Source organism: Fusarium fujikuroi, chromosome FFUJ_chr09 (genome assembly GCF_900079805.1).
Source record: "Fusarium fujikuroi IMI 58289 draft genome, chromosome FFUJ_chr09".
Lineage (NCBI taxonomy): Eukaryota > Fungi > Ascomycota > Sordariomycetes > Hypocreales > Nectriaceae > Fusarium > Fusarium fujikuroi.
Window position 1 is genome coordinate 1,757,205 of NC_036630.1, and position 26,267 is coordinate 1,783,471.

At 49.3% G+C, this 26,267-nt stretch overlaps 8 protein-coding genes; 4 read left to right on the forward strand and 4 right to left on the reverse strand.

Moving 5' to 3' along the window:
- Window positions 1-1,110: 1,110 nt before the first annotated feature.
- FFUJ_09622 (related to Allergen Asp f 4) lies at window positions 1,111-2,064 on the forward strand (the record flags this gene model as incomplete). Its single annotated transcript, XM_023568455.1, has 1 exon — window positions 1,111-2,064. The coding sequence occupies one exon, from the start codon at window positions 1,111-1,113 to the stop codon at window positions 2,062-2,064; it is 954 nt and encodes a 317-aa protein (XP_023435652.1).
- A 2,306-nt stretch (window positions 2,065-4,370) lies between these two features.
- On the reverse strand, window positions 4,371-7,719 carry FFUJ_09621 (uncharacterized protein; the record flags this gene model as incomplete). XM_023568456.1 has 6 exons in its annotated part: window positions 4,371-6,039; window positions 6,093-6,894; window positions 6,944-7,027; window positions 7,081-7,137; window positions 7,190-7,354; window positions 7,404-7,719. The coding sequence occupies 6 exons, from the start codon at window positions 7,717-7,719 to the stop codon at window positions 4,371-4,373; spliced, it is 3,093 nt and encodes a 1,030-aa protein (XP_023435653.1).
- A 731-nt stretch (window positions 7,720-8,450) lies between these two features.
- On the forward strand, window positions 8,451-9,977 carry FFUJ_09620 (uncharacterized protein; the record flags this gene model as incomplete). XM_023568457.1 has 3 exons in its annotated part: window positions 8,451-8,991; window positions 9,043-9,155; window positions 9,213-9,977. 3 exons carry the CDS (start codon window positions 8,451-8,453, stop codon window positions 9,975-9,977), a joined length of 1,419 nt encoding a protein of 472 aa, XP_023435654.1.
- An 87-nt stretch (window positions 9,978-10,064) lies between these two features.
- FFUJ_09619 (uncharacterized protein) lies at window positions 10,065-11,527 on the reverse strand (the record flags this gene model as incomplete). XM_023568458.1 has 6 exons in its annotated part: window positions 10,065-10,087; window positions 10,141-10,566; window positions 10,617-10,824; window positions 10,906-11,200; window positions 11,252-11,357; window positions 11,410-11,527. The coding sequence occupies 6 exons, from the start codon at window positions 11,525-11,527 to the stop codon at window positions 10,065-10,067; spliced, it is 1,176 nt and encodes a 391-aa protein (XP_023436198.1).
- Window positions 11,528-13,688: 2,161 nt separating this feature from the next.
- Window positions 13,689-17,957, forward strand: FFUJ_09618 (uncharacterized protein; the record flags this gene model as incomplete). The annotated part of the gene is made up of 1 exon (XM_023568459.1): window positions 13,689-17,957. One exon carries the CDS (start codon window positions 13,689-13,691, stop codon window positions 17,955-17,957), a length of 4,269 nt encoding a protein of 1,422 aa, XP_023435655.1.
- Window positions 17,958-19,306: 1,349 nt separating this feature from the next.
- FFUJ_09617 (probable dihydrolipoamide acetyltransferase component of pyruvate dehydrogenase complex, mitochondrial) lies at window positions 19,307-20,804 on the forward strand (the record flags this gene model as incomplete). XM_023568460.1 has 3 exons in its annotated part: window positions 19,307-19,457; window positions 19,521-19,624; window positions 19,749-20,804. The coding sequence occupies 3 exons, from the start codon at window positions 19,307-19,309 to the stop codon at window positions 20,802-20,804; spliced, it is 1,311 nt and encodes a 436-aa protein (XP_023435656.1).
- Window positions 20,805-21,541: 737 nt separating this feature from the next.
- On the reverse strand, window positions 21,542-24,068 carry FFUJ_09616 (uncharacterized protein; the record flags this gene model as incomplete). XM_023568461.1 has 2 exons in its annotated part: window positions 21,542-23,329; window positions 23,382-24,068. The coding sequence occupies 2 exons, from the start codon at window positions 24,066-24,068 to the stop codon at window positions 21,542-21,544; spliced, it is 2,475 nt and encodes an 824-aa protein (XP_023435657.1).
- A 537-nt stretch (window positions 24,069-24,605) lies between these two features.
- FFUJ_09615 (uncharacterized protein) lies at window positions 24,606-26,180 on the reverse strand (the record flags this gene model as incomplete). Its single annotated transcript, XM_023568462.1, has 1 exon — window positions 24,606-26,180. The coding sequence occupies one exon, from the start codon at window positions 26,178-26,180 to the stop codon at window positions 24,606-24,608; it is 1,575 nt and encodes a 524-aa protein (XP_023435658.1).
- Window positions 26,181-26,267: the final 87 nt, after the last annotated feature.

The following is a 26,267-nucleotide window of genomic DNA, read 5'->3' on the forward strand; positions in this document are numbered from 1 at the left end:
TCCGTCCCCAGCGTTTCAAGCAATCTCTTCTCACTGATCGCCACTGGATCACGGCATTCGTTCTTATCACTTGCCCAAGAATAGAATATGAAAGACTTCATTGTCCTGAAGTAAATGAGCTCCTCATCGACAACCCGAGAGCTAGAAGGTGATCAGCGATTACCCTACCGTCCTTCTATGCCTTAAGCTCTTTTTCGGTCTAGCCTACCGCTGGAACCAGTGTTCCTGATTTCCGTTTACACATCTCATCAATAAGCCTGGCATAATCTGCTGACGCGGCCGGCGATCTGGTGTCTCTGGCGGGTTCGATTTTTTTGGCAGTGGACCAGATCAAGGACTCTGCGAGGCCTGCCAGGTCAAGGTTTAGCAGGAACAACGACGTGGTTGGCTATGTCGGAATTAGGACGACTGGGAGGTGAGATGGCCCAATCAAGCAGCCTTGGTACCTGGCAGGGATGAAAGCCCTTACCCCTGGGGCTTTCGCGGAAGCAGAGCTTGAACTTGGACTGAAAGGGTGTGGTGGGTGGGCCTGGTCCATGGCCTTGGCATCTTGGGCTAGCGTCGTTTCTGCATTAGCTCTGGTGTTGATACCGGTGCAAGCGTTGCTGGTAGCTCGCCCACTTCCCAGGTCCACATCCCAGTACTGCATACACATGCGTTCTGGCCGAAGGAGATGGGGAGGGATGTGGGAATTACAGCAAGGGTCTTGTCCAGCAACCTAGGGAAGCGGACCTGAACTTGCAGGGGCGTGCGTGCCGGCTTCTGAATGAGAACGGAAGAAGAGAGATGAGAGACATGGCGTCCACACACAAACCACGCCACGCCTCCCAACTCGGGTTGAAAGGAGACTCAGACACACACACCCCTTGCTCAGCTTATAACCCTCAATTCCTCCCCCTTCTGTCTCTCCTTCGATTCTTCACTCCTCAGTCTTTTTGGATCACGGCCTTTGCCTTCTGTCACTCCTTCACAGCACTACGCTGATAACACTCTCTTGAACCAACTTACCTTACAATCCTTATAAAGGCAAAAGGAAGTATTCCGGAAATACAACCAATTACCAAAAAGCCGTCACCTCCAACACAACATAACATACACAAATCAGTCAAAATGAAGGTCTCTTCTTCCGTTGTCATTCTGGCCGCCGCCCTCGGCGTCTCTGCCCACCCCAGCGGCCACGCTCACCAGCGTGCTCACGCCAAGCGCGACTTCGTCGTTGCCAACAAGCCCGTCACCGTTGTTGAGTACGCTACTCAGGTCGTCACCGCTGATGCCGCCCCTGCTACCGCTGTCCCTGAGGCTCCCGCCTCTCCCAAGGTCGATGCCGACACCGTCCCCAAGGCTGCCACCAGCGCTCCCGCCCCTGTTGCTTCCGCTCCTGCTAAGTCCAACAAGAACAAGGGCAAGAAGCACAACTCGAGCTCCGGTTCCGGTTACAAGGCTTTCTGCGGTGGCAAGAAGGCCAAGCGTGCCACTCTTGAGGACATTGCTGCCACTGGCAACACTGGTGTTCCCGGTGACTTTGGCTGCAACATGATGACTGTCGATGAGGATGTCGCCGACAAGTACGACTACACTGTCACCTTCAACAACGACCACGATGGCGACAAGGAGTGCGCTTGCTGGAACAAGATCGGACCTGATGGCAAGATCGATGGTTTCTTCGCTCAGAACGTTGCTCTGGAGTTCACTGTTTCCGCCTCCAGCTCACAGGTTGTTGCTTTCGACAGTGACTCCCAGGGTGGCTGCGCTTGTGCCACCGGTAAGGTCCCCACCACAAAAGACAACCTGTGGGCCGGTACTTGGCTCGAGTTCGACTTCGGCAGCAAGCGAAACAAGAACTGGTCTGGCGCTGACGCCTCTTGCCTTGTCTCTGCCGCCGCAAGCCTCGACATCCCCGGTCTCCGAGTCTGCGACACCTCCGACAACACTTGCTCTACCATCAACCCCGGTGGCACTGGCAAGAACGCTTACCTCGGTGGCATGGAGGCTGAGGACGGTATTGGTATCAACACTCCTGCCGAGCAGGTCCGCCTCACCGTCGACATTGACTACTCCGCTTAAGCTATATCATAGCCTGTGGTTTGGTTCATCTGAGAGCTGGGCCTCTGCGTAAAACTTGATTTTATAGAATTGGGCTTATTCTATCTATACCTGGTGTTTACGGTGCTCGGAATTTAGCCATCCAGGGCGATCCTGGATCTTGGCTTTGGGATCTATCTATTATACCTTCTTACATATATATATATTCATAGTGTTATGACATATATTCATTTCTCCTGCTCAATTGTTCAGCTTATGACTTTGATTTACTCTGATAGAATGTCGTTGCTTCAGTTTAATTAATTGCGCTGATCCCCCGCCAGTCCCCAGGCTTTGTCAATCCTCTTCGCCAAGTGATTCATTTATCTTGAATCCGTCCCGATCGCGCCGGACCCGAATCCTCTGAGCGAAAGGATCGAAACCCTCGAGAAAACGCAACTCAGATCAACAAGATGGCCCCCAATGCAACGACCAACAGTGGATGAGATCCACCAAGATCAACCCAATTTTCATCTCTAGTTATCGAAAATCTCTGCCTCTTTCTTGCGTCTTTTTTGTTCTCTTGGAGTTCTTGGTATGTTCTCTCTATGATGGAGACATGACAATCAGACTTTTCACGATAGGCTGTGAACTGTCCACGAGCAACTCTGGTGGTGCTGCTAATGCAGGTTCAACTCCCATCCATTGTTTCAAGATAGGGGCTTAGTGGGCCTTTGTCCTTGTTTACAGTGCATATGCACGCAAGCAACGCAACGCAACGCTTACGCGGAATTTGTTTACTTTTGTTGGTTGCACAAGCAATAAGCTTCAATATTTTTTTTGAGACTATAGGGTCTTTGAGTCACCTCGAGATCATAATTACTCAGCTGTGACGGAGGTTGTTGAGAAATAGTGTCACACAAAATCATCAAAAGCCGTCGGTACCTAAGGTACTAAGGCTTCATTGCTCGGTAGCGGGCCGCACCTCATAACCACAAAGGCAAAGCCATGTGCTGTGCTTGTCTTCCTCTAACGAGCAACTAGAAGAAACTTTACTCTGTAGCAGCAACCGCTGATTCAACGCTCGCTCGCTTCTGAGGCATAAACTTTGTTCTTGGGGGCTTTTGCCTCCCAACGGCTTTCGGTACCTGAATCTTGGACCAATCAGAGCAGTCCATGCCCTGACTAGTACCTGGCAGATCACAACGTGGCGTGTGTGGAGACAATACAGTGATGTCCTGTGCTGTACCTACAGAGCCCTGCCCTACCCTACATGACAGACTTTGAACGTGTGCTGACTCAATCGTGACAAGTCTTTCAGCCTTGGATGTCACTTCACTTGCGTACTTGTCTCTCTTTGACCCACGATGGCACGTGTAGTGGAGTTAGTATCACCGAGTGAGTTTGAGATGGTGGGGAAACAAGTCAAGATAGAGGGTTGTTGAAAAAAAGGTGGAGGTGTTTAAAGTGTGTGCATCGCAAAAAAGCTTGTGATGTTTGATGCACCTTGCTCAGAAAGGTCACTGAAGGAGTTATTGAGTCAGAGTTGTGTAGCATTGCAGTAGCCCAACAGCCATACAGTCAGCCTCAACGGTTCAAAACCAAGCACCAGAAACTTCTCGCAGAATTCATAAATCGCTCAAGAATCAATCTCTGCAGTCTAAAGGTCACTGACAGAAACGCTAAGCACACCGATATCGTGCCGTGGACCCAACTAGCTACCTAGCCATGTGTCAAGTCCAGCGAGACACCACTCGGGCCGTGGCGATGTGATGGGAGCTGCTCAACTACCTAGTGGCGAAGAACATCGAAGACTCTTAATGAACAGTCCTTGATTCGTAAGGTGGAAGCCTGACAGGCGGATTGCCCGCTGAACATGATTCATGGAGAACTTTTAAGCTACTGGGACTAGAATATGCAAAGAGAAGTTTTCATGGTTAGTGAGTGGGCTACCATGAACATGCAGCCCAACAAGTATTGCAGTGTAAGCAATCGGCTGGAAGCAAAATGTCAACTTGTGGCACACCGTTCCATTGTAAGTCGGTGATGTTATAGCCTATCGGAGGTTGTGTGCTTGAGAAACTAGCAGTGACTGCATGAGGGACCGTTAAACTTTAATGGAGCATGTTAACACTTCATCGGTGTCGGCTCACTGATGCGGGAGTTATTTGAACCATTATAGTATGTATGCTTGGTAGTTGTGGAGGGTGTAGAAGGCAGTGGTTAATCTCCTGGGTTATATGTAAGGACATGCAGGCCACTGATAAGAAAGCACAGTATAGACCAAGTTCAACATCTGATATAGTTGCATGTAGCATAAAATCTATACAAGCCCTCATCGCTTACGCTCAAAAACTAGAACTACCACAACTGCTGCCCCCTCCACAGCTCGAACTACCACCACAGCTAGAACTACCCCCTCCACAACTCGAATGTGAATGACTAACACTCTCTGCAGCGAGAGCAGCAGCAGTAGCCGCCTCGGCCATCCTGATAGTCTCCCCACTTGCACAGTCTGCTGCGTTGCGTGTTGAACTTCCACACCCGCTTGCGCAGACATGGCACGGCTTCTCGGACGTTGGACTGAAGTGGGAGTCGCTGTAGCAGCCATCTACATGATCCATGCCTATGTGGTGATGGGGCGCCAAGTTGAGCATGTCGATGTCGGGTGCCGGGTTTGTACCTCCAAAGTCAACATAGTTGTACTGCGTCAAGTCTACGTGCCCGCTGAAACGTCGCTTTCGTAGGTAAGCTGGCATATCAGGCAGACCGACACGGCCGTCACGCTGCAGTTCGTACGCCTCGATTTGCTTGGCGCGAGTGAGGGTTGCCCAGGGAGCAATAAAGAAATGGCTGTAAACTCCAGCTTCGTAGTAGTGACTGCATGGCTGAGCACGGTGGATACCACCAAGCTTGACTCTTGCTAGAGACGGATCAAGAGTGCTCTGCGTAAGGTCTTTGTGTAGCCATGTAGTGGCCTTTTGGAACTTGACCGACTGAGCCATGGCTGTGGCGGCTCGGTGAAGAACAGACATAGCCGAGAGGACTGTAAGTCGGTTCCGCATCCACGAACTTGCAGTGGCGCCTTTGCCAACAGCTGTCAAGTCCTCATCAGTCAGCGCTGGTGCGTACATGTGACGGTCGCGTGAGAGATGATGCGAGGATATAGACCATGAGTCGAATGGGAAAGCCCAGACATGCTTGGCAAGGTTGCAGTCACCGCATTTGGTAGGATATCTCCCATAAGCCTCTGTACAGTCCCAAGGATACAAGTCCTGGTATTTGTAGAGCGTGCTACCAAAAGCGCCCCAGTCATACCAGTACTCTTGATATGTATCGATGATATCTGATTCGTCATGACGTCCAAAGTGGAAGCGGAGGAGGTATTCTTCAGTGAGCCCGAACGGAACATCAAACTTGGTTCGTACACCCCGTCTCTTGTATCCTTCATCCGGGCATACAAAGCTCATGGTGTAGAGACGGGACACATCAGCAGACATGCCGCCAGGCTCCCCATTGACAAGAGGCTGGAAGAGTGTCTTATCGATGAGTGAACTGCAGAACGTCTGACAGTTGTTGTGTGTTGCACTCCAAGCCAGCTTAACTTCTTGGTCCAGAAGCCGCTCTGAAATACTACCAAGATATACTCTTAGTCTGGGACTAAGTAGCGCCTTGAGTTTCCCCAAAACTGGCTCGAGTACTTTGTTGAGTAGCTTGATTTGATCAGAGGTTGGCAACCCAGGATCGTCAAAGGGCTGTTTGCAGGCAGCCAAGAGATCCTGAACGATGGAAAGTTCCTGATCATGCGAAGCATAATCTCCGCTGAATGGCACACCGACGACTTGCTTCATGATAGCCTTGTATCTCTTGCGGTCAGTGGCTTTTCGTTTGCGCTTCCATACAGGACGATCCAGACCGCCCCCAATTGCGAGGTCCCTATCGGGCATTGACTGCAGATGGAACCGTTCGTGGAAGATTGGCATTTCTCGAAGAGACACGAGGGCACCACCTTTGGTACTGCATTATCTGTGAGTTGCTATTTGCATGATCGGAAGAATAGTATTACTTACTGTGCGACTCCGTTCTCAATGACGATAGGGCCAACTCGGAGGGCCATGTGAACATTTCCGTAAGGATACTTCTCAACGTACTTCCTGAAGAATAGGGGGATATCTCCGTCTTCTGCTGCTTCTTCCGCCACGCTGACACTGGTTGAAGTAGGTGAACGATCGTTCGCATGTAAACTGGTCTCCTGAACAGTCTTCATCATCTTGAGCCGTCCACCTCGGGGCCCAGAGTCATTCTTCGACTTGGGCTCTTCCTCGTCTTCGAAGTCACTAACATCTCCCTTCTTAGAAGATGTATATCCATAGGACCAGGTATACCTGTTTTTCTGCTGCTCCTCCACTCTTGCTTTCCAATTGGACTTCTCGATATCTTTCCGAGACCGAGGCTTCGCTCCTACACTGCTTTGCAGTCCGAGATATTTGGCCTCAGCGACCGCGTCGCCGAGTTGAAGCAGCTTGCACTTACCCTTGATGTTGCTGCCGTAGCCAATGTGTCCTTCTGGCCAGGATATAGGGAACAAGCTTTCATCGTTGCTAGCATCGATGATTCTTTGACACGCACACAACTTCCTACTAATCTCAGGCGTGATTGTCTCTGACAGGATACAGTGCTTATAGGCCTTTGTATATGGGTCTTTTCCGTAGTAATGACTTCGGTAACATTCTTCGCAGATTATGCCAGGATCGGAGCCATCGTCGTTGCGAATGAACATACTTCCTCGAACAACTTTCTTGCATTGCTTTCGCATGCAACGAAGAGGTTCAAAATTTGGAGTGAAGTCATCATTAAACTTTGAAAGTGCGACTATTACATATGAGTAGTGTAAAGGGGCTCGCGACAGGAACAGACTCACGTTGGGGGATGGCTGGCCTCTTCCAGAATCCGAACATGTCAGGAGGTGGACGATGCTCGATCAGTTTTTCCATGTCAAGAAAGCCTGATGATCGAATCAGTTATGTTCCTTGAGTATTTGCAAAGCTTATCGCATACCAGCAGCTTGGAGGAGGATCCAAGCTCTATGCTCCATTCCTTTGAGCTTGATACCAGCTAGAACTAGTAAGTGTTTATTCCATTGACGTTTGTGAATTGCAAAACATACCTTCAATCGATCCTCTCACATCACTCTTGATCTGATCACTTGCTTGTTGTGTGATTCGATCAGATATGGAATCGATAATAGCATCTCTTGCGAACTTGCGCCCATATGCCTTGCTCTTAGTTGACCAATTCTTCATGAGACGAGCCTGCCCCTGCTTCATTTTCCCTGTGAACTGTTAGTATGATTTCACCAACAGAGGGAATCTCATACTTACCATATCGTATGGCATGTGCTCGAGATTGCTGACTGACCGAGTCAAGAAACGTATCAAAGCCGTGGATGAGATCATCGTCTTCATCTTCAATAGAGACATCAGCGAATTCTGGCTGCTGCCACGCTTTAAGCGTGCGAACAATGTTCTCAAGCTCGGCTTTAACTCCATCCCAGTACAAGTTCTCAATTTCTGAGAGAACATGGTCTTTTCCGGGGCCAACACGGGTCCATGAAATGTCAGGCGCAGAAGTAATATGGGAAGAAGGTAGTGAAGATGCTGCGAGCACAGGGAGAACCTTTTGCCGTAACCGTGACATTGTGAATGACTTGGAAGAACGGTGTCGATAGTTCAAGCGGTATATGCTGGTAATCTTCGAGCGAATATGATCATTCTTATTCACACGATGAGATATTTTGGCGATATATGAGAAATAGGCATCATCATTATTGCTTGGTTTAAGACATTCATCGTCGAAAGCCTCACGGACTGCCTTCTCGTGTGATGCTGCGCCCCAGCAAGGGCCCTGTCTAACTAGTTCAGCTCGCCCGACTAGAGTGTTTCAACACCCAAAACAGCAAGATTGTCGCTGGAACTTCAGTAGGACACCTCTAAATTCCGCGATCTTGCAAGACATTTCCGCTAGCGAGGCAGATTAAGAGGAGAATAGACAAGGGATTTGATGGCTGCCTATGGGTAATTACCTCTTGCCAAGCAAGATATTCGACGCTTGGAAATGATGCGCCCAGAAGATACATGAGATCTCTAGCCAGCTGGCAGAGGCGTAAAGTACCGACAAGGGCATATCGTTAATGATAAATACTGTCGCCCAGCTTGATCGGCTCAGCCCTGCGGTTCGACTCATCTGACGCCCTAGTCGTCTTGGTATTAGTTATCAAGGCACACAGCTCAGATGATGATATCAAGATTGAGATTGACTGCCAACACTTTTGCGGCCCAGGCTCAATCACTTATACTTGGAAGACCCGACGCATTTATACCCATTTCCTCAAGCACTTCGCCTTTATTATACCCAAAACTCACTGAAAAATGTCGCACCTCATCGGTTACAACACAGGTGCACTCCACCAAGCCAGCAGCGACTTCAACAACAACATATCAAAGAAATACTATCCATCAGCCATCGACTTGGATGAAAACCCCATCATCCCGAGTCCAGACATATTCAGCGAAGTCCATGACTCCCATAAGGATAACCTACCCACTCCAGTGCAATGCGCCGTGCATCTAGAATTGCTAGAAGCCTTCCATGCGTTGCGCATCAAGATTCTCGACTCCAAGAAACTCGACAAGGCGTTCAACTTGGGTGAACCGACCAAGAAGATTTATCGTCGCAAGTATATCAAAGGGTTGAAAAAACATGTCAATGAAGAAGTCACACTAAGAAACCCGTCGTGGGAGGCCAAGCGGGACAAGAAATGGACGTGGTACCTTGGAGAAGCAGCGCAAAGGTTTTTGGTATGGGCTGCCAAGTTCAATGCTTGGCTGACTCCAACGACGGGGAAAGACGGTGTCAACGATATGAAGACTGGAATGTCAATGACTGATTCCTCATGGCTGCCACCCGTGGGTGAGTATCTCACTTCTCCCACAACTGGCACATAACTGACCATTCAACAAGATATTCTGATGATTTGGCATGCTTTCCTTCTCAACCCTTCTGACTATTTGGACTACTGCCGAAATCAGAACTGGGACTACCTCCCAAGGGTCAATTTCCCCTGGAAGCTCATTGTGCGTTTATACCCGGCAATGTCACCAGCTCCATAACATAAACTAATTATGATGCAGCACGATTCAATCACGTCGCAAGGTCCCATCCGCGATGCCTGGGTAGTCACTGGAAAGACCTGGGAAGTTCCCGAAGGAGAAGCAGTCATTTCAGGCACTCTCCTCAAATCAATCATTCAGCGAGGAAACTTGCAAACACAAGATATTGGCAAGCCATACGCTTCTCGCTTCATTGGCCAACTCGTCGACAACGTCGAGCGCCAGCGTGTCTTCGTTGAAAAGATGAACGCCCATCTATGGATACGAAGCCCAGCACTACAAGGAACTCTTCGCCGAGCAGTCGAGAGATATGAGAGGTATCTGAGACTTTTCAAACTCTACCCTGGCAAGATGCTGGTTCCCGCACTTGACATTGACCTCGTCTGGCATACTAGTCAGCTCTCAGCGACAGCGTACATGAATTCCATGGAAGCACGCTGTGGCCGCTTCATTAACCATGATGATAAGATCAAGAAGTCAAAATTGGCGGTCGGAAATGATGAGACCCAGACTCTCTATCGTATTCGTTTTGGAGAGGAGTATACGGTTTGCTTGTGCTGGGAGTGTCAGGCTATTATGTCGGCCGTGGAGGATTCTACTGATGGGGATGAGTATTTTGGAGAGTCAGCAGTTTCAGGATTTGTCAACACACTCGCCGACAAGGTATTGGCCGATGTCCAGTTTTATCGGGCTGTGGAATCTGCAAGACGGAGGAATCATGTGAAGTTGCCAGTTCGCCCAGAGGATAAGGCGCATTCCCAGAACTGGCCGTTAGATGCCCAGTAGAACTATTTACGATCAATAAATTTGTCCTTGTATTCCCCGTCTGCCGTCCAGGCTGACCGATCATTGAAACGTCCCTGCTCTAAAGCATCAATCCTTTCGTCGTAGAATCTCTTGCCATGAACAGCAACACGGCAGAAGAGCAACTTTTGGAACTCCGAAGAACTTATTTCAACTGCTTTGAGATTCATCTGATTGTCGACGAATCGTGTCAGCAGAATAACTCTAGGTCCGACGTGGTGGTAGAAAGGCTGAGGAAAGCGCCAAAATTTTGGTTCTTTGAGAGGAAAGTCTTCAGAATCGTCTGAAAGACGGCGATTTTCATCTCTAGTAGTTTCTAAAGCAGCGCTGACTATCTCTTTGCTTGTTTCATGCTCGGAAATGGCTGCCTTTGGTGGCAAGTCTAGCATTGCTCTGGCGACATCTACCAGAGATAAGATGTACGGTTTGTCGGCTCGAGTGACCACGTCGAACTCGTTGATAACGTTGACGCATACAGTTCCGCTACTTGGCTGAAATATTCCAGGATCAACGTGCTGGGTCAAGCAAGGAGGTGCGCCAAATGTGACGCAGGAAAATCTCGCAGACTGGTCTGTATCTTGTTAGACAGTTCCTCATTCTATCTTTGTTTCCATAACTTACTTAGATTTTGGTTAGACATATTGCGAAGATACAGTAATTGTGATACAGCTCCGCCGGCGGAATGCCCTGTAAAAAGAAGATGCGGTTTCTTCTTACTCATCTCAGGTAAAGACTCCAGGTACTTGTTGATTAGATTTGTGACAATGGATTCCAGAGCTCGTGCACTATTCAAGAAGCCAGAATGGGCTTCAAGGTCCTCTAAACACCCCTTTGACTGTTAGTTGGGTGAAGCCGCGAATAAGAGAACACAAGAATGGCTTCATAAACAAAGTGGCGACAGGCAGCTCACAATAAAACTTTCAGTCGTCCTGGGCTGAGCGTTGGCATTAACAATGTGGTCCATCTTACTGGCACTTCCGCGTATTGCTAGCACCAGAACCGGCGACGAATCAGTCGTCGGCGAGCCTGCCTTCGCCTCGATGACAGTCGATGTAATGAGTTTGACGGTCCCGGCGAAAGAGCTGTCCACTACTTGATCACGGCGAAACGTGCAGTAACCGGTATCAGCCATGGTGCCCTCGAGGTCATAAGTCCCACGAGCACACTTCCAGGCCGCGGATATGAGCTGGACCTCAGATTGAGACCTATAGTATCGAGTCAGGATATTTTTCTGAAAGACAAACGGGAATACTTACGGGTTCCATTCTATTGATTCGTCATCGTTGACCTTGGAGTTGGTATACTTGGCTGCCTCTTGATCTAGACGTTCAAGCAGCTGCCGAAGTTGCTCCTTCAAGCTACCTAATGGCCAAGTTATTGAGTGTTCAATTGACAAGCTAGACTTACAACTGACCATTCAGGTTGATCTCGCTCAAGGTATCAGTCAGAGCACTTGATAATTCATATGCAGCGACTGATGCACCACCTGTGTTGTTGGCTGAGTATGCACTCTTTGAAGAAGATGAGCCCATGATAGGTTGTGAGTTTGTATACGAGATATTTCTTGAATGACTTGGGTATAGATATGGTTTTAACGAGTGTTCTATGCTGCGTATGGTATAAAGTGTTGGGTTGATATTGTGCTTTAGACAGAGAGGATTAACCAAGACGATCAAAAGCACAGGCATCAAAAACCCGTGACTCTGCTGATGCTGCGCCTCGAAATTTATACAAAACTGCTTTCGTTACCGAAGAAGGGATCTTCCAGTACAAATTTGGTACTGATCTACGAAAACGAAGATCATTGTCAGGTACAGTAGAATGGTTATTGATCTACACAAGAGTTGCAGTCTCTCAGTTTAGCTCCAGATCCAGCCCAGAGCCGTTGGAAGATCAAGATCTCGGCAGCCCGAGCTCTTCCGTGGAATCAGACGACACTAGTGACATTCGAAACATCGCTTGAATTGAGTTGGGCAAGTCTTTGCTTCAGGTTTTATTTATTTATTTTTGTACCAGGTCATCGGGAGGAGGATCTGAAACCTCTTGCGAAAGCTTCCGGATTATCGGGAGTCAGGCATTGACGGTCAAGGCAAAGTCGTCGCTCATTCACAGTATCTGGCTAGATACCTACATAGAATAGTTGAAGTGTACCTTATTTCCCCAAACGGCTCCAAGGGACTGCTGCACTGTGAATTCAGGTGTGGCTATGCTCCAACACCAATAAAACACAACCTAATACATCAATCACATCACACCTTTCTTTGCTGGCGACGACAGCACACAAGTTCTGTCTCATCCTTGTCGCTTATTAGGCAAAGTATTATATCTGACGACGCGATGATTGCAGCAGTCATCAGCCTGACGGGGCACTTTCGTCCTGTTAATTTACCAAGTCCAAGTCCAGGGCCACAAAGTAAATGCCGCTCACTTGACGAGAAAAACGTTTCTTGTCAAAAATGTTTGGTTTGCCAACATGTGTGTACAGGCATCTATCTGCAGCTTCTTTAATTGAACAAGGCAAGGATTTATTTTCCGGTGATAATCTTCAGCATTGCCATAATGCGGCAAGTTATGGGTATAATTTCGCCTGTGAGTGATTTGTTCAAGCGCATGGATAGCAGGGGTATCCTCACTTTATGCAGGCAAAGTCCCCTCCATTTCATTGCATCTGGGGAACACAGCGTGTTTTTGGGCAATTCGCCCTGAGCTAACAAATGCTCACGAGACGATAGTGTCCTCCTCGAAAGATATTTCTCCGCGTATGCATGTATGCAACCACCCTTGCCCATAACCTGCGGCTGCTAAGAAACAGCAGCGGAACGGTCTACCGCAGTCCTAAACGCCCCATCGCAAGCGACGAAAAACATCGAAATCATAGGGTTGCAGTGTTATCGAATACCCTGGCCAATAATTGAAACTTACGTCTGCTGTGCTGCCAGGTCTTCGGAACCCAAGGAGAATACCCCTGTTGGGCCTGTTTCATCTAGATTCGGCTTATCCTCTTGTGGGCTACCGTCTCCTTATGACACGGAGAAGCGATGACATTTTGAGGCTCCTCCGACCAAGACATGGGACGGGGAACTGCAGACATACAAGTGCTCGCCTGCTTGGCCTTGTAAAACTGTATTATAGTAGGGCATTGCCTTGGCTTGGGTCCTCCTATTCTAGGTCTTCGATTCTGCTGGCTAGTATTATCTATAGAGTAGTTGACTTATGCGAACAAGGAAGGCCCTGATATCAATCTTCCAATGTGATTTGTCTCTTCCTCTTCTCTTCCTCCCCTTGGTCACTTGCTCATTGGCATCTAACTACTAAGTTAGTCCCTTGCACTTTTGTCTGTTTTTGCTTCTTGCTTACCTACCTTACGTCTTTCGTTGAAAAGCTTCTTCCAATTGTGTTCCAGTCCTGGCCTTGGCTGCATTCATTCTTTTGTCTTCGTCACTCTCTGTCTTTCTCTCCCACTTCTGATACGTTTCATCACGTCACATCTGCTTCAATTCCATTTCACGAGAACCTGTTTTACGACTTATTCTGTTACGACTGCTTTCTCAACATGGCGATATAGAATCCTGGGAAACCTCCACGGTAGCATATTCTTCAGCATCATGTTTTTGCTGCCAAATACGATAATGAACCGACCATGCAATGCTCAATACTGAACACTCTAGATAATCACACAACTTTCTATCGACGATGGAACCTCAAGCGGAACAAAGTACAAAGCTTCCTCGTCCCATGATACGTCAGCCCGTTGACTCGTACCATCGACATATCCGCGCCGTCCATGGAGTCGAGAATTCTTCAGAACCTGCATCTTCAAGTGGCTTGGGAAAATCAGATTCGCACCGACTTGGGTCAGCTTTATCGGGCTCCCAGCACGGAAACGTCGCTTCGTTCTTCGATTCCGAAAGATTGGCCAGCTCTGCTGCTCCTTTTGATCCAAGCAATAATCCTTCACCAACAAGAAGCAGCGGAATACGGTGGCCTTTTCTGGGAAGCATCAAATCGCGGATGAGCCAGGCTTTCCCTGATTCACCGCGCCTTTCGCCATCCGAACCTACCCAAATCGAATTACCATGGCGCCCAGTCTTTCTGCATCGGCGAATATTGGCCATCTATGCCGTTGTGTTTGTTGCCTTGATAGCAGGAGTGCAAGTCGCACTTCAGTTGTCTGAACACAATGGAGGACTTCACGAATCGGACGACCTTTCGAGATATCTGTGGCAATATGGAACAACCCTAATATTTATTCTCGTGGCTTCTTTCTGGTACAGAGTTGAGTTCCAGGCTTCTGCCTCCATGCCGTGGATCCGCATGTTGAACACACAGGTTGAAGCTGACAAGTCTCTCTTACTGGATTACGTTTCTCTTTCTGAACCAGTGGCCGTCTTCAAATCAGTTAAAAACAAGGACTGGCTAGTAACGACTCCAGTTATCGCTGGTATAATCTTGAAAATAACAGTCATTTTCTCTGTGGCTTTCATCACACCCAAAGTCACCACGGTTGCCAACCACAAGATTGCTACAACAATTCAATCCGATTTCTCCAACAGCATTTCCGGGTTGGAAAACATTGGGTCTTTGCCGTATTTCACTCTTGCAGCACTTGCCGTTGACAATATCCCTTTTCCAAACGGAGTTACATCTCGAGCAGCTTACACGCCATTTATAAGCGATATCCCCGAACTGAAACAGATCACAGCAGAGGTGGACGGGTTTATCGGTGGCATGGACTGTGAAGAAGCCGACTTGGCTTCAACCTCTATGCGAATACAAAATGGGAATGCTATGTTGTTAAGCATGACTTTATCGGATGGAAAATGCTCCTCAAACCAAACGATCACAAGCACGAAACTCGCCAACACGAGTAACGAAGACCTGTCAAGAATGTTTCTTGCGTTTCAGCCAGCTTCATGCGGAAATTCTACGAAGGACGATGATCAACGAATAGCTGTTATGGCTGGTGTTCTGGATGTCAATATCGATCAGCTCAAGCGCCAGTCAAGGACATCAAATAATCGTCTCAATGGCACAATATCGTCATCTGCTGCATTTCTGTGTAAGCCTAAATACATCATCACCAGAATAAAGGTTTCTAAAACGCCCGAGGCCGTCCTCTCCGTTATACCCGCCCAACAGGCGACAAACACCACACTTAGTCAAGTGCCAGCATGGAGCATCGCTCGAGCTATGTTTGACACCTTTGAATCCGACCAAGCAACAGGGCTGAAGTTGTTGGCAGCATCCACGAACTCATCGTACAGTCAAGAAGCCATTCTTGATGCTGACGAAGCTATGTCGGCTGCCATCGCGTTGGGTTCAAGGTATGGAGGCGATTTGCCTAGTCTGGCGTCTTTAACGGAGACCGATACTTTTGGAAGACTTTCCGAGAATTTCTTCACGCAGTATTCGGCCCTAATTGCTCGATATGCCATGATGGAACCATCGACGAGCACTTCAACAGCTATCGCGAGTTACATTGAACGCCGTATTGTTGTACGACCGGTGCCAGCATACATCATAACTGCATTCCTGGCTATCTGCTTCGTTCTGGTAGTGTCGACAATGTTCCTCGTTCCAAGGAAAGGCTTCCTCCCACGAGATCCCAGCACCATCGTTGGAATGGCTTCAGTTGTGGCACATAGCCACCCGCTGGTAGAATGTCTGAAAGGCATGGGAGCTGCACCCAATAAGGCTTTGAGGGCAAGACTTGATGGCTCGACCTACCTGAGCGGAGCTGAGGGTCACGAAAAATTGGAGAATCCCAACCTGGGTTATTACCATATCTTTGGAGGCAACGCACCCCCTGCGAACGTTCTACCACGCCGTTTTGATCCCTCAGGCTGGAGGCAGCCTGTAACATTGCATGGACTGATTCGGTTAATCTACGTCCTTGTTCTCGCTTGCATCATAATAGGATTCGAGATCTCCCTACGAGTGTCGCAGAGAAATGATGGGCTAAGGACGATGAAGGACGATGGAGCATACATCGCATGGACTGTGGTACCAGCCTTGGTGCTTCTGTTAGTAGCCATGTACATGCTGGCTTTAGAATGGTGGACAAGACTTCTCTCGCCGTTTTCGCATCTGTCACGCCGAGGAGAGTTTGAGGAAACGGTGGGACTCAATCTTGTGAATGCATTAAGGCATGTTGCGTGGTCAAGGGCTCTTAAGATCCGTGATATTGCTGCTCTGGCCGCCATCTCTGGTGGATTTGTTGCGCTTCTCATGATAGTCGCAACTGCTCCTCTGTTTGAGCCGATGCCGGTCGGTCAGAACACCAGTATTGCTTTGCGTACCGAGGACTTCTTCGCCAACAGTCTAGCATCCTCCAACGACGATCCTATCTGTACTGACTGCACCAACGATACCATCATGGCATCGCTGATACTGGCAGGCGACGCATCATACCCCCCTTTCACCTATGCGACTCTCAACGTACCGAATATGTCGCTAGCCGAAGCGATCGAGGGGAAAGATCTCATGTTCAGTGCTCGACTCACGGCAATCCGCCCAAACATGTCATGCCGACTATACCAATCCAGCGAGATTTCCACCAACCTCACCCTCGAGTACAAACTTGATGACAGGATAGTCAATCCACTTCGCGTCGATCTCGAAGGCGAGACCTGCCGAGGAACTGGGGAGCGCAATGGTAGTAACGCAATTATTGGAACGACAGCGACTTCATTTCCTGCAAATGACAGAAGCCTGAGTAGAGATACACTCTTCGGTGTCGGCTTGAGAAAGACAACGTCATCACCACATTGTTCAGACTGGCTATACATATGGGGAGAACTAGTCGACGTGGGCAGTAGTGATATGTCAGTGAGCATCATCAATGCCCTTGCCTGTAACGAATCCATTGAAGCAGTTGATGTCGATGCTCTCTTCCACGGACCCGACAATCTACGTCTCTATCCTGAGCATCCTCCTATTCCTGTCGAAAGCACCGCACGGGACACGACTGTCGCCATTCCAGAGCTCGATTACTCGAAGCTCATCAACGTAACTTCAGACGGTCTACTTGACACGTTTTTTGCCATGTTGAACGCATCTCAGTTCGCTGTACCCGACAGCACATTCAGTAGCTCAACTCCCAGTGCCGCAAACGAAGTCCAGTCTGCTATCTTGTCTCAGCACGGGATCATTAGGGCACAGTCATTGAACTTCAAGAGTCGACGGCATTTATCTTCAAGAGGAACCTTTCCAGTCGCAGATGGGACAAATATTGTCAGTGGTATCGATCCTGATGAGCCGGTTTCTCAAGCCGTCCCAGTTATCAGCGGTGGTCAGGTTACAGAGAGCGTTCGCCTTCGACAGGATGCGATCGCCACACGAATCCTACAGGGTATCGTGGGCGCCTTGATGCTTCTTCACATCATTTCGTGGATCTATTGGAAGCGGATCAGGCTTCCTCGTTCGCCAACAACCATTGCATCTGTTACAGCACTTCTCGTTGATGGTAATCTTTTCAAATCACTTCCACGAGCCGCACAATGGCAGCCAGACAGCGAACTTGAAGCCATTTTCACAGAGAGAGATACCCCGCAACGATTCCAACTTGGGTTTGACCGAAAAGGACGAGGTAGAGGACGTGATGGCCGGGCAAAGAAAGAAGAAGGCAACTTCGGGATCCGTGCAATCGTTCCCAGGGAGTATATACCAGAGGAAGTGGAAATGAGACCATTGCCTCCTCCAAAACCACCACCCAAGCCGGTAAAAGAGAGGGTCGGAGTGGTTCGTCAAGGAACTGGATTGCTTGGGGAAGACGGTACCCAAAGGAAATCGGTGCTGGTCACTAAAGGACACACAAACAATTCAAAATCGAAGAGTTCGAAGGGCTCAAAGGACTCGAAGGGCTCCTCGGGGAGCAATGGGCCCAATAGAAAGAGATCCATCTCCTCAGCATTGAGTGTGCCAAAGGAGATGGTGAAAGTATGGTGGGCGGGTGGAAGTTGAGATTGTAATGGCCTACGAGAGCGTGGCAAAGTATAAAGATGATTTGATACCTCGCATATTAGATGTATGTAATGATTATAATTTAGATTTCTTCCTTTAATGATCATGTGTTGACACTGGATCTTTGATAACCAATGACCACTTGCACAGTGACCGATCGTGGTCTACTCAGGACAGAAAGTTACCTATTGCTGCTCAGAAACATCTGCCCACGAATGGGCCCATATAGCATCACGGGTTTCATGCCACGACACCCCGCAACTTTATTAACAATGCTTCTTCTCCATATGGAGGAAGCGTTTGCATCTGGCAGTTGGAATCAGTCGTCAAGGGTCTTCTCCAGAGTGTTTATTCCCGTGGACATACAAAAACTTAGGTAAAAGTCGACCAATTGAACCCCTCACTATGATCCGGGCCGATCTGTCCCGAAGTCAGGATGGGACAATTTGCCCGAAGAAAATTCAGCAACTCCGGAGTGCGAGATAAGATACTTCAGCAGGGCCTTGATAATTGTCTCAACATAAATATCAGGAAGTATTGAGGTTGAAACATGTCGGTCAAGCTGAGTGACTTGGGCGGGACAATAGAGTGCAATTGGCAAAAGGATGCTTCAGCTACAATATCGATAGCTCTCAGTGACTTACACATGCGTTGTTCGCTACTCTTGTTCACCCGGACTTCGCTCATATCGCGTAATGATCCCCCGAACCCAAGGTACCATGATGGCGTCCACGTCCCTTTTTTTTTTTTGTTGCGAGCTCCAATCCTTCCAATTTGGCGGGTCATCCCAGTCCCGTGTATGAGGGCTAAAGCTCAGTGGCTTACAGTGCATCGATCCCCTAAAGTCTTCGAGAAGTGGCCCCAAATGCCCTGGATCTGCCCAAATGTTGTCCTCTCAACGGTCGCATCGGAACTTGAGAACCACCAACGCTGGGTTCTCTTCAAGGCCCCTGCAGCCACTTTGAGTCCCGAAATGGTTTAGCCCACGCCAAAGCTTCAAAGTACCTCACTCTTCGGAGCTCAACACGCAAAAAACTCCACGTCTATCCAACCCCAAGAATTTCCTCCGATCCCGACTCTTTCTCTCCCTCTCCTTCTCACGCCAGAGCTGCATCACTCTCCGTCCTTGATCTCTTCGCTCCGCTCCTCGAGTTTCTGTCCGTGACCACAAGTCACGCATCTCGATACTTCTGCTTTCAATTGCCCCTCCGGCCGGTGAGTCCTTTTCTCAGAGCCTCCGAAATCCCCAAAAGTGGCTCAGCCATGTTCATGTTCATATTCGCGCTTCCCCCCATGCCCATCACCGACTAACATCTCTGTCCTTCAGAAAGATCTTAATACCTCCCACAATGCTCAGCGCCGCTCTCCGAAGGCGCGTTCTCGCCCCTACCCACAGCGCCCTGCGAACCGGCTTCGCTGCCCACGTTGTGCGACACTATGCCTCGTTCCCCGAGCACCAGGTCATCAAGATGCCGGCTCTGTCGCCCACCATGCAGGCTGGTAACATTGGCGCTTGGCAGAAGAAGCCTGGCGATTCTATCGCCCCTGGTGATGTCCTGGTAGAGATTGAGACCGACAAGGCCCAGATGGACTTCGAGTTCCAGGAGGAGGGTGTCATTGCCAAGATCCTTAAGGATGCTGGTGAGAAGGATATTCCCGTTGGAAGCGTAAGTTCCTCACTTTTTTGAAACCACTCAGGTCACCTCTCGGTCCTCGGGGTATCTATCTCCAATGCCCAATATCACTCACTGCTGTTAAATCATGCCACTAACATGCAATTCTTTGATATAGCCCATTGCCGTCCTTGTTGAGGAGGGTACCGATATCTCCGCCTTCGAGAAGTTCTCCATTGAGGACGCTGGCGGTGACGCCGCTAAGTCCGCTGCCCCTAAGAAGGAGGAGAAGTCCGAGTCCAAGTCTGAGTCCGCTTCCGCCCCCGAGCCTACTCCTGAGCCTCAACAATACCAGTCTCAGGGCCGTCTCCAGACTGCTCTCGACCGTCTCCCCAACATCTCCGCTTCTGCCAAGCGACTTGCCCGTGAGAAGGGTATTAACATCGATGGCCTCAAGGGTACTGGCAAGAACGGTCAGATCACCGAGGAGGATGTCAAGAAGGCCAGCAGCAGCCCCGCCGCCAGCAGCGCCCCCAGCGCTACCTACGAGGACATCCCCATCAGCGGCATGCGCAAGACCATTGCCAACCGTCTGGTCGAGTCCACCCAGACCAACCCTCACTTCTACGTCACCAGCTCCATCTCCGTCAGCAAGCTCCTCAAGCTCCGCCAGGCTCTGAACAGCTCTGCCGATGGCAAGTACAAGCTCTCCGTCAACGATTTCCTGATCAAGGCTATCGCTGTTGCCAGCCGCAAGGTTCCCCAGGTCAACTCTAGCTGGCGCGATGGTAACATCCGCCAATTCAACAACGTCGACGTCTCTGTTGCCGTTTCCACACCCACTGGTCTCATCACCCCTATTGTCACCGGTGTTGAGGGCCGTGGCCTCGAGGCCATCTCTAGCCAGGTCAAGTCTCTCGCCAAGAAGGCCCGTGATGGCAAGCTCAAGCCTGAGGAGTATCAGGGTGGTACCATCTCTATCTCCAACATGGGCATGAACCCCGCTGTTGACCATTTCACTGCTGTCATCAACCCTCCCCAGGCTGCCATCCTTGCTGTTGGTACCACCAAGAAGGTTGCCATTCCCGCCGATAACGAGGCCGGTGTTGAGTTCGATGACCAAATCACCCTTACTGCCAGCTTCGACCACAAGGTCGTTGACGGTGCTGTCGGTGCTGAGTGGCTCAAGGAGCTCAAGCAGGTTCTTGAGAACCCTCTTGAGCTTCTTCTGTAAATTAGGGGTACAGCGTCAAGTGGCCCCTGAAACCCGAATTATGCTGGGAAAGATGAAAGGGCTGGTCCAGCGAGGAATGACTTTTTTATAGAACAGGAGGAGATGATCTCTGAGGGATGGAGATGCGGTCAGGAGTTTACTTGGGATATTGTGGGGGCACCCATGAGAGCATTGCTGGGTAAGGATCGGTGAATCACGACGGCGATGAGCATCTATGAGGATACCCACAGAGCTCCTTCGTCTGATCACGCCGCAGCATTCGTGGGAGATTTACGAGGCCGGAAAAGCCCGTGTACAATGACCATTGATTAATAATGTTATATCTTTTCGAACTTGGGGGGTGTTTTGGACAAAGAATCTATTGCATATGCCCTCATTATATGTTTCCTCCTATTGCCTGCTTTACGACCTCCAGACACGACTACTTAAACTGTGCCTACGCTGCATATATCACGACAAATTTTGAATATACTATTCTCCCCTCATGTGATCAATAGATTGGTTTGTGCGAAGCAATTGCTGAGATAAGTCATCTTGAGATCAAGTTCCAGCCGGCAAGATTCTGTAATAATTTACTAGGATCCGCATGAACGTTGGCGAAGCCCTAGGGCATGTTTGATGGTCAAAAGACAAGTAAGTTTAGTAGAGAGAGGCGACCATGTTAATTGCCTAGATACATTAATACATAAGGTGAGATTTTGCTTCTTTAAGTCATCATAGATCCCCCAAAGCCAGATTCAAAATTGTGATACAACTGATGGATCGACGGAGTCAAACTGCTGAGGCATACCCATGCCACCTCGAGCCCAGTTGAACGCCCCCATTCCATCTAGACCAAGGTCACCACCCATTACCATCCAGTCAAAAGGCATCTCCATAATACCCTGCATGGCATCGCTATCAATCGCTGGCACATCGATGTGTATAGCCTCTTCATCTCCAGGCTCATCAAGCGATAAACCTTCCCTCTCGGCAACTTCTTTCAGCAAGTCGTAGGCTTTTATACTCATGCTCGCTCCTGTATCAACGACTACTTGATCGACGTCTTCCTCCGGTAGCCCCATTTCAAGGGCCTCGGCGAGGGCGAGAGACACAACAACGAAGCAATACCCTTTTACGCCTGTTTCTCCAGCACGTATCCGTCTCTCAAACCAAGTTTCCGCACTTTGGAGAACGGCGCGAAGTTCAAAGAGGTTCATGACAGGGCCGCCGCCGAGGCTATCATTCTGCTCCTCTGACTTCTTGATAAACTCTAGTGCAACAGAGAAAAGCGTCTGAGTTGGAATCACACGGAACACGCCCGCTCCGTTTGTGATGAGGCGGTTAAAGCTGACTACGGGGTCCAGGGAGCCTCCAGGAGAAGAAGTACCGTATCGAGGTGTCGATAGGCCAGTTATCTGCGCGAGCTTCAGAGACGAGTCGAGGGATACTTTGCGAGAGTAGTAGTAGGTTGGATCGAGGGCGGAGCGGGCGACCATGGGTTGATGAAGAGAGAGGAAGCAACGGTATGTGAACATTTGGACAAGAGAACTGTGGAAGTGGGTGAAGATTGTTCGCGGCTGGTGCCTCTGGGCTTCCGATAGAGCAGCAAGTGTCTCCGTCAACGTGCGGCATGCCTTTGTGAGTTCGGAGTTCAGCCGGAGTGTCTCGGCGTATGACTCCTTGGATCTAAATTCATTGACGTGCTTGATAATGACGAGGCGAAGAGCAAAGGACTTTTGAAGCGCGAGCTGAACTGACATATCAGTCAGAGTCTCAGGATCGCCAGTTGGTCTTCTATCTGAGTCTGGCTCGTCTGTGAGTTGGTCGTCGTTCAAATTTGCTGGGGGGCGTGTATCGTAGTGTTTCGAGGAGAGGAGAGGGGGGCCTCCAGCATCGTAGGAACATTGTAGATTGAGCTCGAGGATGGTTGCCCAGAGTCGGCGACGAATCTCGGAACGGTAGACGGACATGTTACCAAGGTGCCTTGGGTCCCGATGCAATCCCATGTACATAGCCTGTCTGACAAGACTCCCTGCCGAAACCCAGGTAAGGTCCTGACCAACCGCACAACACGCTTTGGCGATGACCAGCATACACATGATCTGAATACCAGCGATAGTCATTCTACTCTTCGCAGGTGGTACCATAAGCCAGATCTGGGCCTCATGGACCCATTGCATTGAAGTTGCACGCAAGCTGAAGACATCATCGTGTAGAGTTGCTCCGATGGCCATGCATAACTGAAGCTGAATCAGGAAAACCTGACTCGAGGCTTCAGGATTCTGCCAGTAGCGCTCATACTCGGACATGAAGGTTGGACGGTGAAGAATCCGAACCACACCCTCGAAGGTGTCAAAATAGGCATTAACAAGCTGATCAGCAAGGCCACGCTCAGGAATATTTTCGCCCAACTTGTCAGTCGACACAGCTTTGGAACGATTTGCTTTGATGGTGCGGCCCAGAGCTTTGCATTTGACAAAACCGCCGTGATGCTGATTCCTGCGAGTCTCCGCTTCTTTGAGCATATCAAAAACACCGGGAAACTATAAGATCTGATTAGGAAGAAGATTCTGTCCCGTAAAATGGACTACTGACCATATGAATGCCGTTCATCCAGTGACTTTGACCAAAGAATCTCGTCTTAGAGACAGTCCCCTTCATAGGAGCCGACTCCGCTTCCTGGTCATCGGGCTGTATAAACTTGTCTGCTGCTGGTTGTGTGATGTAACAAGACTCGGCTAGCTTCTGCTCCAGCTCCTTGACCCTCGCAGCCAGGGCATCAACGGTGGAGGCTTCTGAGTTGGATCCTACTGTTGAGCTCGGGATGCTAGAAGACTTTTGTCTTGCAGATGAGTTTGATGGAGACTGTCTCTGGGTAGATCCAATGGCTGGGGCTGACCTGGCCGGCACCTGGGAGTTTGAGTCTGAAGCACCAGCATGACCTGTGCCTTTCTTGGCACGTGAAGCTGGTATGTGAGTCGGGGCATAAGTGCAAGGTGATATCTTAGATTTGACGCAGTTCACACAGGGTAGACTACGATCACATCGAATCTTGCGGCGCCGGCATTGCTCACACGAGAGGGCCGGCCGGCGCCGCTTCTTCTCCGTCTTGGCGGCCGAAGACACAGTTCCACCACCGGCGGTTGCAGTCTCGGCCGGCAGATCAAAGGAAGTGTCCTGCAGATCTGTCGCTTCTGTAAGGGTCTCCTGACTTACATCCAGCGGACTATTAAAGAAGAAGCTGGGGGTTGAGAGTGTGATTGGGGATGAATTGCCGGGCATACTTGATAGATCGAGCTCAAAGGACTCGGCCAAGAAGAATGAGGGAAAAAACAGCGAGACACGGCAAATTCAACAATGCGGCCAGTCTGGAGAAAAGTCGTATTTTGAAGTATATGTCTGTGATACAATAATGGCTGGGGATATGGGCAGTATCAATCGGTGGAGATGCAAAAGGCCGAGCCAAAAGACCGAGATTCTATAAGTGACAGTGATGTGAGCTAACCCTATAGGGCAATGACAATGATCCCCCAGCAGTTGCTGATGCAGAAGCAGGCAATTCCTGCTGATTATTAGTGTGAATTTTAAATGATTCTAGTAAGATTCGGTGGAGGGTTGGTCCGATTACTATATAATGCTCGGACATACGTGGACATTGAGGATTTAAGACGTCAACTCTTCAGTGCAATGACTACGGAGTACGGCATCGGACTTATCTTATCAATCAAGATTTGGGATATCGATTCATTCGAGTTAATTTGTTTGTCTACCTGTCTACGTCTCGAGTATTTCTTGTGTAGGATACGCAAAGCCCACGCATCATGATTCATCATCACCTTCACCATCACCACCAGCCTCGTCTTTCTCTAGCCATCCCTCTCTGGGCTTTGCCGCTTTGGCTAATAGGTTCCTCGTCACTTCTAATCGAAATATTTGGGGCCCAGTTTCTTCATCGCTCTTGCGATGCGCCTCCACCCAAGTTCGGATTTGCCCTCGGACTTCCTTGTTGCTCGTAACTGTAGTCAGGCTAGCCGCCCACCCGTACATGAAGATAGACAGCTTGGAGCTCTTGAAGCCGCTACTCAAAGCCACGTCATGGGCGACCTGAGGAAGGCTCCCGTTGGAAATACCACTATCAATGGCTTGCATATCCCATGCTTCGTCAATTACAGAAACAGGTATCTGAATATCAGGTGGTAAGCGGTAAATAGTGAGTTGCTGAAAACGCTGCCGCGTGAGGTCCGATGATGTTTGTTTCACCTCTTCACCCCAGGGAACCAATAACCTCCCTCGCTCGCGCTCAGTCTCGGTGCCAACAGTTCGAAGTACATCGTGAAAATGATCCGCTGCCTCACGGGTACATACGAGCTTGCGGTCTGCTAACACTGGGTACAGCACACGAGACATGAGACCCCCTTCGTGAGCGTTTTCCTCGTCTATCTGGGCACGCGTCGTACGCGACTGCCACGGTTGGGGTTCAAGTCTGAGGTGAGTCAAGTCGGAAATAAGATCGATGAGGATGGTGTGATCAAGGTTGATGGTGGATGTGAGTGATGCAAGCTCATTGCCAACCAGATTTTCAATAGCTTCATCAAGCGGAGGAGGGGATGCTGCGGCAAAGTCGCTATCCTGATCTTCAATGATGACTTTGACCAATGGATCGATGTGTTCTAGTTGATCAAGGACTATGTCAAGCTCCATATCACCTCGACTTAGACCAGTCAGAACCAGACGTATTTGAGGGAATCTGTATTCATGACGATTCATTCTCGCAGCATTTACCAGCCGCTGTACGTATTTTGCCAAAGGGGTATCCTCCCACTCATCCCGGTCGACTTCGTCACCGAGTTCATGGTCACCCCATCCCCAGCCGCTATCGTTCAATTGGCGAGCGAGTCTATCGCGAGAGATGGCTTTAGCAGCAATCCATTCTCGTCCTTCTTGAACAACATCGACCTCAACGCGAGCTTGTTCTTTTAGGAGTCGGTGCAGGTTGTGTTTCTCCTGCCCTGAGACCTTTCGTTTTTGGATCTCCCGTTTTCGTAAATCCTTTGACGAGCCTTGAAAGGACTGATTTACAGCAACGAAGCTATGGCTTTTCTTAAGACGGTTCCACTGAGCAATACCCTGCGTCGTCGTAGTGGCACTCGCATCAAGCTTCTGTTCTCGCTTTGTAAGTTGCAAATCATCAAGACTTGTACTTGAGGCTGATAGCTCAGTGACAAGGTTGGATAATGTTGCATTTTCCCGTTCCAATGTGCGTAAGAAAGTTGGCAAGCCAGATGTAGATCTAGATTTCAATTGCAGAGCTTGAATGAACTGCTTGACTTCATGTATGGTAGTGTCGAGCAGAGTCAAGTGTCTTTTTGCCGAATCGAGCAGTTTCTGTTCCATTTCGCTGACTTGCAACTTATTCAGAGACTTCAGAGTTAGGTCTAGGGGAGGCAAGAAAACTTGCGTGACAAAAAAGCTTAGGTAAGC